Raw genomic sequence first — 14,891 nt, 5'->3', positions numbered from 1 at the left:
CCGGTCTGGTCCGGTCCAAAACCCGATTTTGGACCGGACCGATTTTTCTTAATAAAATATAATATAAAATACTTAAAAAGTTAATTCTCTCCTTTAATATGTTGTAAATATTATTATATTGTGATATGTTTTATTTTAGCTTCCAAAAAAGGCCTTAAAAAATTGATTTTTTTATATATATTTTTTCTTTTTTACCTTAATTTTTAGAAAAATAAAAAATATATAGAAAAAGGTCTACAACCGGTCCAAATCGGTCCGGTCCGGGTTTTAGACCAATTTTATCGGTCCGGTCCGGATTCGGTCCAAGCATAATCGGTCCGGTCTTTGGGTCTCAAATTATCAAATTTCGGTCTTCGGTCCGGTCCGGGTCGATCCGGTCCGGTCCGGGTTTGGACCGATGAACACCCCTAGTCGTCCTACTCAACTACACGTACGTGGAAACTAATTTGAGATGGATAGAATCCCCGTGGGACCATGAGGAAGAAAATATGAGCTAAACTTAATTTGTAGTGATGTCAGTATGTCACTACAAACGCAAACTTGATTTCTCTATCTTTCTTGATTAAGATAAAGAACGCCGATTCGAATTTTATGAGTTAAATACTGTCCATACATTCCCCTGAACTCATAAAAATCCACAAATGTTCTGATTTTCTCTCCAATTTCTGCGTAAAAGAAGAAAATAAATCGAAAATGTCAGGCCCACAATGTTGCGAAAATCCCCCAACTTTGAACCCAGGCAGTGGAGCTGGGCTTGTTGAAGAAATCGGTGGTTCCAAATCATATTTTTCTGGTTCTTCTGATTCAAAACTTGCTGTTCTATTCATCTCTGATGTTTATGGTAATTTTTTAAACAACCCACTTCATTTTTATTAATTTCATCTATTATTATTATTAGTTCATCAAATGGATTTTAATAGTCTGATTAATTGATTTAGTTATCTAATTGTTACTGTCTGTCTCTTTTTGTTTTTGCAGGATATGAAGCTCCAAATTTGAGGTAATTCAAAACCAATTGTTAGTTCGTCCTATGTTGATTGAATGTTCAATGTATTATCTAGAATTTATTTGTTACTAAAAATTTAGGAAGATAGATTTGTGAAGTGATCTTATTCTTTTCTTTAATAGGCATCATTTTGACTTCTTACACTACTTGTTACTACCTTTGCACTAATTCTTAAAAGAATGGGATCCACACTAAATTTATTGTGGAACATTCCTACAAAAAGTCAACGAATTAATTCTAATTTATTTTGACCTTTTATTAAAATTATTATGAAAAACATATCAAATCGGTGTCGTTAGTATTGTTGTGCTTGAATAACGTGATTGTAAGTCACAATTCTCTTTTAAAACTATAGTGTTACTTTGATTCAAAAAATGGTTACTATATCGAAGAAAAATTGGTGTTTAATTTATTATTATCACTATGTGAACTACTGTTTGTCACTGTGTGTGTAAAAGGGGTGTTAGAGTAAATTGTTGGCTTTATTGTGGACCAGGTCTACGCAAGAATAACCCTAACTTTGACCCTGTTTAATTCAGGTAAAATTAAATGTCATTAATTTAATTACTGTTGGATTAATCTCAATATTTTTTCAAAATATAGAAAATTTCATAATTTTTATCAATTGAGATAGAGGAAGTAAAATGTTAATCAGTTGGTGATTTGTTTTTTGGATCTTAGTGAATGATTGATTGGTGCAAAGTCAACATTACCTTTTTGTTTGAGTATGAATTTTCTCTTTCAAGTGTTAGATTGTGGTTCATGGATTATATTGGGAAGTACAATTGGATTTTGACATTTTGTTTTTCTTCTTTTGACAATCATGTTGGATTTTGGATTATTATGTTTGTCGTATTACTTAGTAGATGTTATGATTATCGTCTATTGTCCAAAAAAAATTAGTGTTACTAATGGCCACAAAGTATTTGTTTTTACATTCTTTGTGATTTGGGTGTTGCAAAACTTGTATAAAATGGAAAAATCGTCCCTTCATAATGTCACTCCAAATCACATAAAAGTCATAGTTTTACCTAAGGGTGAGTTTATCCCTAGTCTTGAGGAGGGTGTTGTAGAGATTCTGGACCCAGACTCTTGAGACAATGTGTGAAAGATTACAACAAGTTTGGAAGTGAGTTTGAAAATTCAAGACTCACTTAAAACTCCACTTTTTCTTTAACCAAATTAAATAATGCCACATCATCATACTTTATCCTATTTAAGTATCTTCTTTTTAGGAGTTTAGTTGAGTTTTAGGCGAGTCGGTTGATAATGTATAAAAATATGGAGAGACTTGTGTGAATATAAATTATGAAAACTAGGTAAAAGTTAGTGGAAAGATGATGTAGCAGAGTCTGAAGGTTGGGTTTGAGTCTGAGGGATAAACTCACCCTAAGGTATTCCTACCTACACTAGTCTTATACTCTTATGCAAGACCTCCTGTTGAGTGTTAAGTCACCGCTTTACCTAAAGGTATTCCTACCTACACTTATCTTATACCCTTATGCAAGACTTCTTGTTAAGTGTTAAGTCACCACTTTACCTAAAGGTATTCCTACCTACACTAGTCTTATACTGTTATGCAAGACCTCCTGTTAAGTGTTAAGTCACCGCTTTACCTAAAGGTATTCCTACCTACACTAATCTTATACCCTTATGCAAGACCTCCTGTTAAGTGTTAAGTCACCGCTTTACCTAAAGGTATTCCCACCTACACTAGTCTTATACTCTTATGCAAGACCTCCTGTTAAGCGTTAAGTTGTGGTGATTTATCTCTTGCATATATTTAGTCCCTGAATAGTTGGAGGGTTGTATATTATATGGTGTTGTATCTATTGTCAAAGTTTGTGTTTGTCACACATAGTGTTTAGCTACTTCGGAAATAAAGTAATACCAATCCATTTCTCCAAAACAAGTTCAACTTTATTTTGATGTTTTCATGAATCATGATGCCCTCGACTGTTTCTTTTCTTCTTTATGAAATTAATTTTTTCTCTTCTGATATTTATTTGCACCATGAAGACATTTGTACAAGTTCAACTTGTTCTGATGTTCTGATTAATTTTTAATTTCCTGAAATTAACTTTGTTCTGAAGAAGTGAAAGGTAGTCCTGAACCTCCGATTGTTTCTTTTCTTCTTTCTGAGTTCACATTGTTTTGGAGATTTTGGTTGTGTATATTGTTTTGAAGAGAAGTAATGAGTTGCATAGTTAATATGTAATCAGTCTGAAATTATGTGAGTTTTATGTTAATTTGTGATGGGAAAAAAACATTTTTTTAATCTTGGCTGTGTTCCTTCCTAGAGAAATAGCTCAGTTTCTTTGGGAAAATTTTTGGAGGAAGAGAGAGTGTAGGTGTAACTGATGGTGATTCTTATTTTGTGCTATTTTTCATCAATCATCATTGAACACTAACATAAACAGCATGCACCTACAGGAAGCTCGCAGACAAAGTTGCTGCAGCTGGTTTTTACTCTGTTGTCCCTGATTTTCTTCATGGAGAGCCCTACAATCCTCAGAACACTGAGAGACCAATACAAGCTTGGATAAAGGACCATGGACCTGTAAGTTTGTGTTTAACTATTGCTGGTTAAAGTGAATGACAGTATAGAATAAGAAATGTATTTTCTATGATTTATTGAGCCGATATGTTCATTTGCTATGGATTAGCTAGTTATGATCCTGTAATAAAAAAAATGTAGCCAGTGATCTTTATAGCCAAATTTTCAGATAAAGTTAGCTATTTTATTGATAAACCTGTCTGATCACTTCTTGAATTTGTTGAATTCTTAGTAGCACGTTTATAGAGAAAATCCAATTCAGCCTTCTTTTTACCCTTAGTCTATCAGTAAATAATTGCCACATTGTCCAACCGCTGTAATTAAGGATACGATGTAATTAAATTAGAAATTCCTTTGTAATAGTTAGATCATTTTGACACTCAATATAAGGAGGGGCATTTTAATAAATCCAAACATAAACCATTAATTTTTCCAGGATTAGTGACAAATTTTCCGAACATTTTCAAAATCAGTAAACATGACTATAGTATAGGGTAGAGGGATTACTATATCTATCTAGTGTTTGTGAGTATGTCTTCAACATTCATGCATATCAATTAATTTCTTTAAGGACAAAGGATGTGAAGAGGCTAAGCTGGTAATTGAAACTCTGAAGCAGAAAGGTATATCAAAGATAGGAGCAGTTGGCTTTTGTTGGGGTGGTAAGATTTCGCTCTCTTTGCTTTTGCAAAACCTTTAATGCATAAGTGCCTAGTATTTGTAATTTGACGTGCTTAGTTTTATACATATATTTTTTAATCATTTGTTTTTTCTGTTTCCCATGTGATTTTAATCATTCACTCAATTCAGCCAAAGTGGTTGTGCAACTAGCACAGAGTGATGAGTATATACAGGCAGGAGCGCTCCTACATCCTTCATTTGTTACTGTGGATGATATCAAGGGTAAGTTCAATTGAGCATGCAGTAATAATTATCCTATGAAGCTCTCTCTTCTTTTACGTGCCACCTTTGTTCACATTGTAATTAGTGTGCTATTCTGTTTACGGTCTACCCTTATTGTGAGGATGGGATTAGATGACAGTGTTGTTTACATCATTTGGCATTTCAGATATAGGGGCAATCTTGTACTCTTGAGTATTGGACAATAACTCATTTACTAACTAGATTGTAATTACATTGACGAAAGTATATTACATCGCGTAGTTTTTAATGACGAATAGTTAAATGGCTTGAATCTTTTCTCGAACTTTTTACGACAAGCCCCCTTCTCTATTGTATACAAACACGTACACATGAATGAACTTATACCTGTATGTTTCATGTTTGTTACATTTCTCGTCCAAGTAGAAATTGTGTGGTTGGTTTCGTGACTTTTATTGCATCAACGTTTCTCTTGTGGATTTTATTTCACAATGCAGAAGAATAAAAAGGTGAACACCAAATAGTACCCCACATAGGCCACATTACTATCTATTCCAACCCCTACCCTAGCAACTGCCACTACTTGTATGGTTGGTTTCATGACTTTCATCCCATCAATATTTCTCTTGCGTATTTTTTTGGAATTGGAGCTTTAAGTTTACATATTGATCATGGTTTTTATCCGTACCTAAATCTTTGGACAATTAGATCATGACAATTTACCGTTAACTTATTTGGTCAAATTATTACAGGTGTGAATGTACCTATCGCTGTTCTGGGGGCTGAGATTGATCATTTGTCTCCACCTGAGCTCGTGAAGCAGTTTGAGGAGGCGTTGAATGCCAAGCCGGAGGTATGGAAATTGCCACACTTTATGTTAAACTTGCGCTTTGGCTATTGATTGGTGTGTTTTTGCCATTTTTTGGTGACAAAAATCAGAACAAAATGTTTACGAAGAACGTAGTGCTTGCATTACTATAACCACCATTAACCAGTAACAATTGAGTTTAGTTGAATTTAGTAGAAAAGGTTAGTGGAGAAAGTTTGAAGGTATAATGTCTTATTTGGGATTCATTTTGACTACCCTTCTGTCTAAAGAGTAGTGCCCTATGGAGTACCTCTACTGGAATTGATCATCTTCACATCCCATATGTACATTAGGCAAAGGTACTCTCTTGGGGTTCTGAAGCTGTCAAGTGTCTACTCCCTCCGTCCCGGAATACTCGACCCGGTTTGACCGGCACAGAGTTTAAGGGACTTGAATTGACTTATTTAATTTAATAGGTAGTAGTTGATAGTGGGGTATTATTTTAATGTTGTTAGTGGGAAATGTGTAAAGGGTGGGGTTGGGGAGAGTAGGGGTTGAATTTTTAATTATTTTTTGTATGGAGTAGGGGGTAGATGGGTTAATAGGGGTGGAGTGAGAAATAATATAATATTGTTAGAATATTTCCATTTTTAGAAACAGGTCAAATATTAAGGGACGGCCCGATAAGGAAAACAGGTCAAGTATTCCGGGACGGAGGGAGTATATATCTATGGACGCTAACACTATGTAGTCTACTGGTCTAAGCCACCGGCCCTTCTTTCCATAAAAAAGAGTTCCACTCAGCTGGCTTATGGCACAGTTAAGATAATCTGCGACTTGTTTTATTTTGGAATTTGGAGATAAGAAGATAATGCTTGCTAGAAAGGAAAATATGTTTTGAATAGAAATCTGATGTTACTAGGTTGTTGTATATAGGTGGATGGATTCGTGAAGATATTCCCTGGAGTTTCCCATGGATGGACAGTCAGATACGACCCTGAAGATGCTGCAGCTGTCAAGGCTGCAGAGGAAGCTCACCAGGATATGTTGGGGTGGTTTCAGAAATACATAAACTGAGATCTTAGAGAGTGTTACTTAGCTTTTCTGAGTAGTACGTAAGAAAATTATAGAGCTGTGTGAACTATTATTATAAGCAATAACTTGGGTCATTTGTCAAATACATAAATGCTTATGTAACATTGTAGAATATCTGAAAAATAAATTTCCAAAATGCAGAAATGGTTACCATGTTTCCAAATGCAGTAATGGTTTTGTACATGCTAATGCTTGATTTGAGTAAGAGAGTAGAAATGACTCACATTTTGTAAAGGCGTTTTTTGTGTATAATTTTGTCATAATTTTGATCAAGAAAGATTTGGATAACATGACAATTGATTCTGAACTGAAGAAATACTTGCTAAAGATGCTAAAGAAATAAGATTACTGAAGCCAACTGATTCTGAGCCAATTGTATTCTTATGGTTGTATGTTAATCACAAGAGTAATGTATTGATGTCGGCCAAACAATCATTAGATTCCTAGGTAAATATATAAAGCAGATACTCGTATGTTGTAACTAAGGGTTCGTTCGGTATCGTTTTTTCTTTTAGTTTTTTTTTTTTAATAAAACTAAAAACTAAAATATGAAAACTACGAAAATTAAATTCCTGTTTTTTGTTGTATGAATACATTTTGATTCATGATTCATAAGTCATGACTTTAAAATAAAAAACCAAATATTGGAAACTGGTAGTGATATCCAATAAGCCTTAAACAATCATTGTATTTTAAGGTCGGCCAGACAATCATTAAATTCTTAGGTAAATATAAATAACATACACCAATTTGGTATTATTAGCAATAAGAAATAGTGCTCCTAGTTTTCAATGAATTGCTAAAATTACACGATTCAACAAAGAAAGATGTAAAATTAGTACATATGTCAACCAAAATTAGGAGTATAGGCCAAAAGTCTTATGAGTATTCCTATGTTTAAGCACTCTCATTATTAGTTACAAAATTCTCGCACAACATCTATCTATGTAAACACAACTTCTTCCGCTATTGATTATCTTTGTTGCTCTCTTTTCAAACTCCTGATAAAAACACACCAAAAAAATGACTATCTCAAAATTTTCCCTAGCCATTATTTTGATAAGTGGGCTTATTATGGACCACATTTGTTGGGCATCATCTCTATCTGATTCGGAAGTACAATTTCTCACACTAACCAACGCAGTCCGTGTTAAAGCGTTACAACCTCCTTTAGTTTGGAACACGACTCTTGCAGATTTTGCTAGCTCATATGCTAAAAAGAGAGTCGTAGATTGCAAATTACAACACTCTAAAAGTCCAATTTATGGAGAAAGTATAGCGACGAGCCCAAAAGATTTAAGTCCAGCTGAAGCTGTGGATTTGTGGGCCAATAAAATAATGAATTACTATTACGGCTCTGATACTTGCCAACAAATGTGTGCGCATTACACACGAATTGTTTGGAAAATTGCCCAAAGTATTGGTTGTGCTAGAGAAAAGTGCCAAAATGGAGGCACTTTTATTACTTGCAATTATTATCCTCCTGGAAATGTTGTCGGAGAGTAGCCTTAAAAAGTAATGTTAGTCAACTCATTTTTATACTTTCTAGTGTTTATTCGGTCATGCATTTATATGTAGGTGGTGCTTGTGAAATATAGAAAAAAAACAAAAATTACATCAACTCTTTGGATTTTGCTTTGCAAAATGTGTCACAAATCACGATATTTTATTATGAAAGATTTGTGTAAAATAATCGGAGAAAAAAAATTGCATCATCAGTTTCAAAGAAGTGAGATACAAGTAACTCGTAATGACACGTATTATCAGTTTCAATTTTTTTTTTGTACCTCATGTTTCCTATAGAATTATTCTGCTGGATTTATTATGCATAAACTAAAAAGTTTCCCTATTCTCCATAAAAGTTACTTTTATTCTTCATAAAAGTTATCCTAATAAAATTATAAAGTTACCCTTTTTTTTTTATCTGCGACTACAATGAACTTTGAGCATGATTTTCCTCACTCACCGTTGAAGTTGTTTAGAAGTCCAGAATTCTATTCATATATTAGGATCGGTGTGGAAGTGGTGTGAGCTCAAATAAAGGAGTAGGAAAAAGAGCCCAATTAAATAAATTAGTGTGCAACCGATTACTTGACATGTTTGTATAGTAGTTTAGTACTTCGAATAAAGCTTAGTGTGCAAAATTTTAAATTTTTTTATAAATTACGTTTAGGCGGTCAGTTTCAAAAAACTTCAAACGATTGTTTTTTTTAAAGAACAGGGGTGCCTCACACAGATGGCGGCCCCTGCCTTGTCGCAGCCGCCGGCATAAAAAGTTGTCTTTTATGTCGGGCGGGCGGGCCGGGCCAAACTCCGGGCCAATTTTGTATGCCCAAAATCCGCTATTTTGGGCCAAAAATAGCGGGCTTTCGGACCAATTTCGGGCCAAGTCAAATTTATAACTAAAATTGTTATTTTGCGTTGCCCAAAGCCCGCAAAGTTTATTTTTAAAATCGGGATGAAGATACTTCTGCCCAAAACCCGGTAATTTTCAGACTGGGTCGGGTCGGGCCCATGTTGATCAGCTCTAAAACAAAGTAATTTATAATTCGAGAAAAAACATCAAAAAAGCAGAAAATGTTAATTTCGAAATTGACATATATTCCGTACAAATTAAAATCAATAATACAACATATTAAATTAAAAAGTTCTAGAACATAAATTTAAAGACAATGAAACAAAATAATACATAAACCATCAATAATTTAAGGGAAATTCTCTTTGGTAGCATTATACTTTTGCAAATTCTCATTGGTAACAAAATATTTGCCAATTTCTCTAAAATAGCATTAGTAACACCGGCCCAAATCAACCAGTTTTAAGTTGAGACATTGGGGTAGATGTTCCGCTCCAATATTAAAAAATGCAGCGCAACAACTTCATCCATCATCCCAACCTTGCAATACGCATCAATCAAACTATCAAAGTATTGAAAGTTACAACAAATGTTCAACCAATTCTATCAGCATCTCCTTAGGCTTCTTTAATTTTATACTAATTTTATACTACGTAATACCCAATTAGTTCGTTAGAAGAAGATTTGAACTGTTTTTCATCAGTGCTTTGTTGTACTAGTTCAAGAACAATTGTAACAAAATAAAAATCTTTACAAGCATAAAATTCGTTGTATACATAATTTGAACCAAGCCTTGAGTTTCTAACTTTCTATAGTTAATAAACCCACAAATTAAAAAGGAAAATTCTCTTTGGTTGCATTATACTTTTGCAAATTCTAATTGGTAACAAAATATTTGCCAATTTCTCTAAAATAGCATTAGTAATCTAATTTCTCTCTAATATAACACTATTTTACTAATTTCGACCTAATTAATCAATTTACTTCACCAAACAAAAGAATCTATGGCTAAGTATCACCGGCCCCAATCAACCAGTTATAAGTTGAGACATTGGGGTAGATGTTCCACTCCAATATTAAAAAATGCAGCGCAACAACTTTATCCATCATCCCAACCTTGCAATACGCATCAATCAAACTATCAAAGTATTGAAAGTTACAACAAATGTTCAACCAATTCTATCAGCATCTCCTTAGGCTTCTTTAATCATTCCAATTTAAAAATAGCCATTGGTGAGGACATTAGTGTTATGATATTCAGCTTCAAACCTTGAAGAGACATATCAATTTACGTGTATGACCAGGTCTCAATCCATGGCGCTGCATTTCTTTATAAACCTTCAATGCAGCCGACGAGTTTGATCCTTACAGAATCCATCAATAAGAATATTGTAGGTGATCTCATTTGGGCCAATGTTCATTGACACCATTTCTTTCAAAAAATGAAAAAAACCATTCGCTTAATTTATACATCTTTCCAACTCTTGATGTCTTGCAATACTCATAAATAAGAGAATAAAAAACCTTTGAATTCGAGTATACTCTATTATTCACAAACCCATTCAACAAATTCCTAATCCCCCTGTATATTTAACCATAATTAGTACTTCCTCCGTCTTTTAATTCTCGCAACGTTTGAACTTTTGCCACTATTTATATAATCTACTTTGACTATTCTTAGTGCTTTTTGTATAAGATAAAACATAGTCATGTGGGATCTTGTTAGATTCGTCTCAATATGTATTTTCAAAATATCAACTTTTTATAATTTTTACATAAAAAGAATTAAGATATAAATGATCAAAGTTGAAAGTTGTGCATTGACATGTGTGAAACTAACAAACGTTGCGAGTATTAAAAGACGGAAGAAGTATTAGATTGATTACTTAATTAGGTTGTAATTAGTCAAATGGTGTTATGTTAGAGAGAAATTAGATTATTAATGCTATTTAAGAGAAAGTGGAAAATATTTTGTTACCAATGAGAATTTGCAAAAGTATAATGCTACTCAAGAGAATTTCCCATAATTTAATTGGGTGAAATAAAATAAATTAAGTTTGACGACGTGGCATGATTTGATTCGAGGACAAAAAAGTAGAGTCATCAATCAGTATTCAGTGAGTTATTGGCTTTTCAAACTCACTTCAAGACTTGGTGTGTTTTTACCGCATTATCCCTAGATTTAGTTAAGGATAAACTCACCCTTACCTTGTTCATCAAATCATGACTCTGAAAAATCAACTCAGTGGACCCCAGCTCAACAACGCCGTTCAACACCGGGATCGATACCATCGTCTGAAGGCCGAAACACGACCCTTGTTTAGCCCGATGACACGGCGAGGTAGAAAGACGGTCGACCCCCGCAGCCCAAATCGGGTTAGAGCTCAAATGGGCCTGACCCGGTAAATCCTCACCGCTGGCAAAAGTACGAGTCATGGAAATGAGGAAGAACCACTCAGTATCGGTTACTTCCTCCTCGACGGGGGAATCCTCCGACGGCGAAGCACCGGAAATGAGGGATTTCAGCTCACGGAGCACCTTTTTCCGGTGTTCTTGCTCAGCTGAATCCTGCAAAATTTTGTTACTATTTTCAACCTTATCCTTTCGAGTGTTCTTATCTTCTCCCCTGTAATACCCATCGCCCCACCCTAGGAGAGGTTGACCGGAAAAATCAACGCTGTACTGCCAGAATATAGCGTAGGTCCAGCTCTCGCCGCGGACGGTGGCGGGGTGATCAATCAACGCTTGGAGTCGGCTTTGAAGGGTGTCTTGCGCTGTGATGGTAGCGGTGGTGGTGGCGGAAGGGGTGTGGGAAGGTTGGTAAGAGTCCATCGTTAGTAAAGGAGAAGAAGAGGAACCATTAATGTCATCTGATGACCAAAGATTCATCATTATAAGTTTTTATTTTTATTTTTATTTTTATTTTTATTTTTATTATTAAGTTGAATTTTCAAAAAATAGGGGGAGAAAATCATAAAAAATGAGGAAAGGGGAAAGAATGAAACACGTGAAAGAGAGGGAGTGGCGGCTTGGGGAAGAAAGAGGGGGAAGTGTGAAATGCGTGGGGGAAGAAGAGAGGAGAGAGAAATGGATTAGAACAATCCGAACTGAGGCAATCTTTCCGGATTCGCCGGCCGAGAGCGGACCTTTTTGGATCTATAATCCAAGTCGAGAGTGGAGTTACGTAAAAGGGAGAGAGTGGGTTAGACTTTGGGAGGAGTTTGACAGTAGGTGAAATGAGTGAATATAGTGTGGGGTTGTTTAAATACGGATTTACTTGTGTTCTTTTTTAGGTTTTTTTTTTTATATATAAAAACATTTTATTATTGTGGTCTTTCAATTATTTTGGACATATTAGGACTTGGGAGGAAATTAATACTCCACAGTCCAAATAGTCACTAGTAGTAACTAGTAAGGGGTGTTACTGTGTTAGCGGCTGATTACTGATTAGTAGGTTTGTTGAGAATGCTAGTTAGAATTTATTGAATTTGTATTTCTTTTCAATCATCTATTGTTATCGGGAAGTAAATTACGCGACGGATTTTTTGCCGGTGAAAGTAAGTTGTTGTCCAATTATGTCGCTATGATTTTTGTCTTTTGATCATTCTCTCTCACTCGTCATCCGAGATGGGGAGTTATGTTTGTCGTCTTAAAGAGATTGTCCTAGTTTTTTTCCCTTATAAAAAAAATTCAAAACTAGTAAAGGGTGTTAATAGATCGTTTCAAAACGGAAAAAAAAACCCATTTAGGATCGATAAAAAATTTCTACGACTATGGGTCATAAAATAATTTTTTTCGATCAACTAGTCCAAATTCCAGTTTGATCGGAGTTTTGGATTAAATTTTCCAATCTAAGTAATCATTTGTTCGCTCCCCAAGTCTTGATTGATCATTTACATTTTACCACAATGCGTTTGTGTTCGCCACCACAATGCGTTTGTGTTCGAGTGAGAGGATTGTCTTATGTTTTTTTTACTCTCAAATGCTAACCTTTGTTGTTAAGATGACTAACCTAGTAACCTGTAGTAAGTGTCGATTTTATGATGTTTAATCTTACCTTTAAAACAAATAATAGAAGATTGTCTTATTTCCTTTTACTCTCAAACGCTAATACTCCCTCCGTTCCTAAATAAGTGTCACTTTTTTATTTTTGGCGTTCCCTTATAACTGTCACATTTCTATTTTTGAACATGTAATTTTTCCACTTTTTCATAAACTTTTCACACTTTTCCATACACTTTTCCTATTTTTCTATAAATCATAATTACTTTTACTTAGAGCATGAATAAGGGGAGTCTCTTAGATGACTCTTAAGGAGAGAGTAAAAATAAGAGCTAGCTCTTAGGTGTGTAATGGGAGTCTCTTATTTAGAGATTGTAAGAGAAATTTCTGAAATAAGAGCTAGCTCTTATAAATAAGAGCTAGTGTCATGTCAACATTTTTGCTTGAAAATAAAATAAAATAAGTGGGTGAGAGAGAATAAGAGTTAGTGGTAAGAGTTAGTGCATTTCCATAATTTTTGAGAGGGACTCTTATTTAGAGTTGGAGCTTATGTGGACATAGGAGAGAGACTAAGAGTCACCAAAATAAGAGTCTCCCCTTATTGATGCTCTTACACATTCTACACTTTTTCACTTTTCAATCCTCACATACACTTTTATTTGTACTTTATTCAATTAAACAATTATCTACTTTATCATTTCCCTAAAAAAGACATTCCCAATCATTAACTCATACATACTTTATAATTTTCTTAAGTACCGTGTCGAATCCTAAAAGTGACACTTATTTAGAAACGGATGGAGTAATATATAACCAACAGAGAAGTCATAATATATTTTCAGTCTCAGAGACTTATAGAGTGTGTAGCTTTTTGACCAATTTGAGTTACTTCCTATATGCTTCCTTAAGTCCCCTCGTGTAAATCTCCATCGTGTTATGAAGCTTTGAATATATATAGATGATTTATGTTTTCCTCGTTTCTTTAGTCGAGTTTTATGTTAAACATCTAAAACATATTTCTTATGGATACATATTGCATTTAATATTATCATTTAGGTTATGTTAGTTTTTACTAATTAACTAAATATTTTGTAATATTCATATTAAGGGTGTGTTTTATAACATATCCTATCACGTAATATGCAGTACAGTACATATTAGGTTATAACTAGGCCAAATATTGCTCGGGGTGATCATATATTATATTGTACAACCGTGTGCGTCGTCCTTTTTTACGTGACTTATTTTTCATTTTTAATTTCATATTCTTTTAAGATAAGATAATACTTTTCTTTTCCGAGAAGGGGGAATATAGAGTTTCCTTTTACAAAGTAGGGATGAGAATCAAACCCCTATTAGAAATATGGTAATTTAACCACAAGTTCAATCCATGAGTTTTCAAAGTAATTTGTTAGTTGATGTAGCAATATTAGTGTACTAGATTTATATGCACACGATGTGTGTTTATAACTTAAAAATGCACATATAATAATACTTAAATTGTTATTATTACTTATTGCTCTCCTTTTTTGTTTATTTTCTATGTTTGGGAATTTGGTAAATATCTTTTATTCTCAATGTCAAAACATAAAAACTTTTATGTAGATTTCCTTAAAATGTTTTTACATTTTATTATTGTTTTTATTTTTCTGATTTAAATAAAGGTTAAAAGAAAGCAAATACTTTTTTAACGTTATATAGTAGAGATGTTTTGAAGAACACCACTGTGCAATTCAACAAACGACGTTGAAAACTTGAGTTGCGAGATTTCATGATGGGTAAATCGAAAATCCAGCCAATACAGTCTTACTGAAATACCTCAACTCTGAATCTACTACCTCCGTTTCATAATGATCTGCACCGTTACTTTAAGCACATATATTAAGAAAAACAAAGTGAGAGTGTGTAAAAAGTTGAGTGAATATAATTAATTATGGATAAAGTAAGATAAATGTGTAAAAAGAGTAGGCACTCAGTAAGAAAAAAATGAATAAAGTAAGAGAAAATGAGTGAAAAATTATAAATTTGGTTGGGAGGTAATTTTTTATGTTTAAATATAGCATAAAGCACAACGTAAAGATCACTATGAAAGAGACTAAAACGAAAAGTGTAGAAATCATTTAGAATCCGAGGTAGTAATTATTAAACTAATTTTATTTCTTTTAATATAAAATAATAGTATTTA

The 14,891-nt window shown here is 33.9% G+C and overlaps 3 protein-coding genes across 3 annotated transcripts; 2 read left to right on the top strand and 1 right to left on the bottom strand.

Moving 5' to 3' along the window:
- Positions 1-515: 515 nt before the first annotated feature.
- On the top strand, positions 516-6,511 carry LOC110774904 (endo-1,3;1,4-beta-D-glucanase). Its single transcript, XM_021979502.2, has 7 exons — positions 516-841; positions 979-1,000; positions 3,440-3,566; positions 4,135-4,225; positions 4,374-4,466; positions 5,198-5,298; positions 6,190-6,511. Exons 1-7 carry the CDS (start codon positions 694-696, stop codon positions 6,328-6,330), a joined length of 723 nt encoding a protein of 240 aa, XP_021835194.1. The 5' UTR covers positions 516-693; the 3' UTR covers positions 6,331-6,511.
- Positions 6,512-7,371: 860 nt separating this feature from the next.
- Positions 7,372-7,854, top strand: LOC130469573 (pathogenesis-related protein 1-like). Its single transcript, XM_056838939.1, has one exon. The coding sequence runs from the start codon at positions 7,372-7,374 to the stop codon at positions 7,852-7,854; it is 483 nt and encodes a 160-aa protein (XP_056694917.1).
- A 1,858-nt stretch (positions 7,855-9,712) lies between these two features.
- On the bottom strand, positions 9,713-11,593 carry LOC110774901 (transcription factor MYC2-like). Its single transcript, XM_056838938.1, has 2 exons — positions 10,913-11,593; positions 9,713-9,820 (listed from the first exon to the last, which is right to left on the bottom strand). Exons 1-2 carry the CDS (start codon positions 11,591-11,593, stop codon positions 9,713-9,715), a joined length of 789 nt encoding a protein of 262 aa, XP_056694916.1.
- Between the last annotated feature and the right edge of the window lie 3,298 nt (positions 11,594-14,891).

The sequence above is a fragment of the Spinacia oleracea genome, chromosome 3 (assembly GCF_020520425.1).
Source record: "Spinacia oleracea cultivar Varoflay chromosome 3, BTI_SOV_V1, whole genome shotgun sequence".
In the NCBI taxonomy this organism is placed as follows: Eukaryota; Viridiplantae; Streptophyta; class Magnoliopsida; order Caryophyllales; family Amaranthaceae; genus Spinacia; species Spinacia oleracea.
Note: the sequence above shows the minus strand (reverse complement) of the source record. Positions and strands in the feature narration are given on the sequence as shown.

What these genes read in the sequence shown, in the direction of transcription:
- LOC110774904 (XM_021979502.2), top strand. Translation starts at nt 694, where the DNA reads ATGTCAGGCCCACAATGTTGCGAAAATCCCCCAACTTTGAACCCAGGC. An exon ending in ATTCATCTCTGATGTTTATG is followed by an intron (nt 842 to 978) that starts GTAATTTTTTAA and finishes TTGTTTTTGCAG; the next exon opens with GATATGAAGCTCCAAATTTG. An exon ending in TACTGTGGATGATATCAAGG is followed by an intron (nt 4,467 to 5,197) that starts GTAAGTTCAATT and finishes AAATTATTACAG; the next exon opens with GTGTGAATGTACCTATCGCT.
- LOC130469573 (XM_056838939.1), top strand. Translation starts at nt 7,372, where the DNA reads ATGACTATCTCAAAATTTTCCCTAGCCATTATTTTGATAAGTGGGCTT.
- LOC110774901 (XM_056838938.1), bottom strand. Translation starts at nt 11,593, where the DNA reads ATGAATCTTTGGTCATCAGATGACATTAATGGTTCCTCTTCTTCTCCT. An exon ending in GTCATGATTTGATGAACAAG is followed by an intron (nt 9,821 to 10,912) that starts GTAAGGGTGAGT and finishes GCGTATTGCAAG; the next exon opens with GTTGGGATGATGGATAAAGT.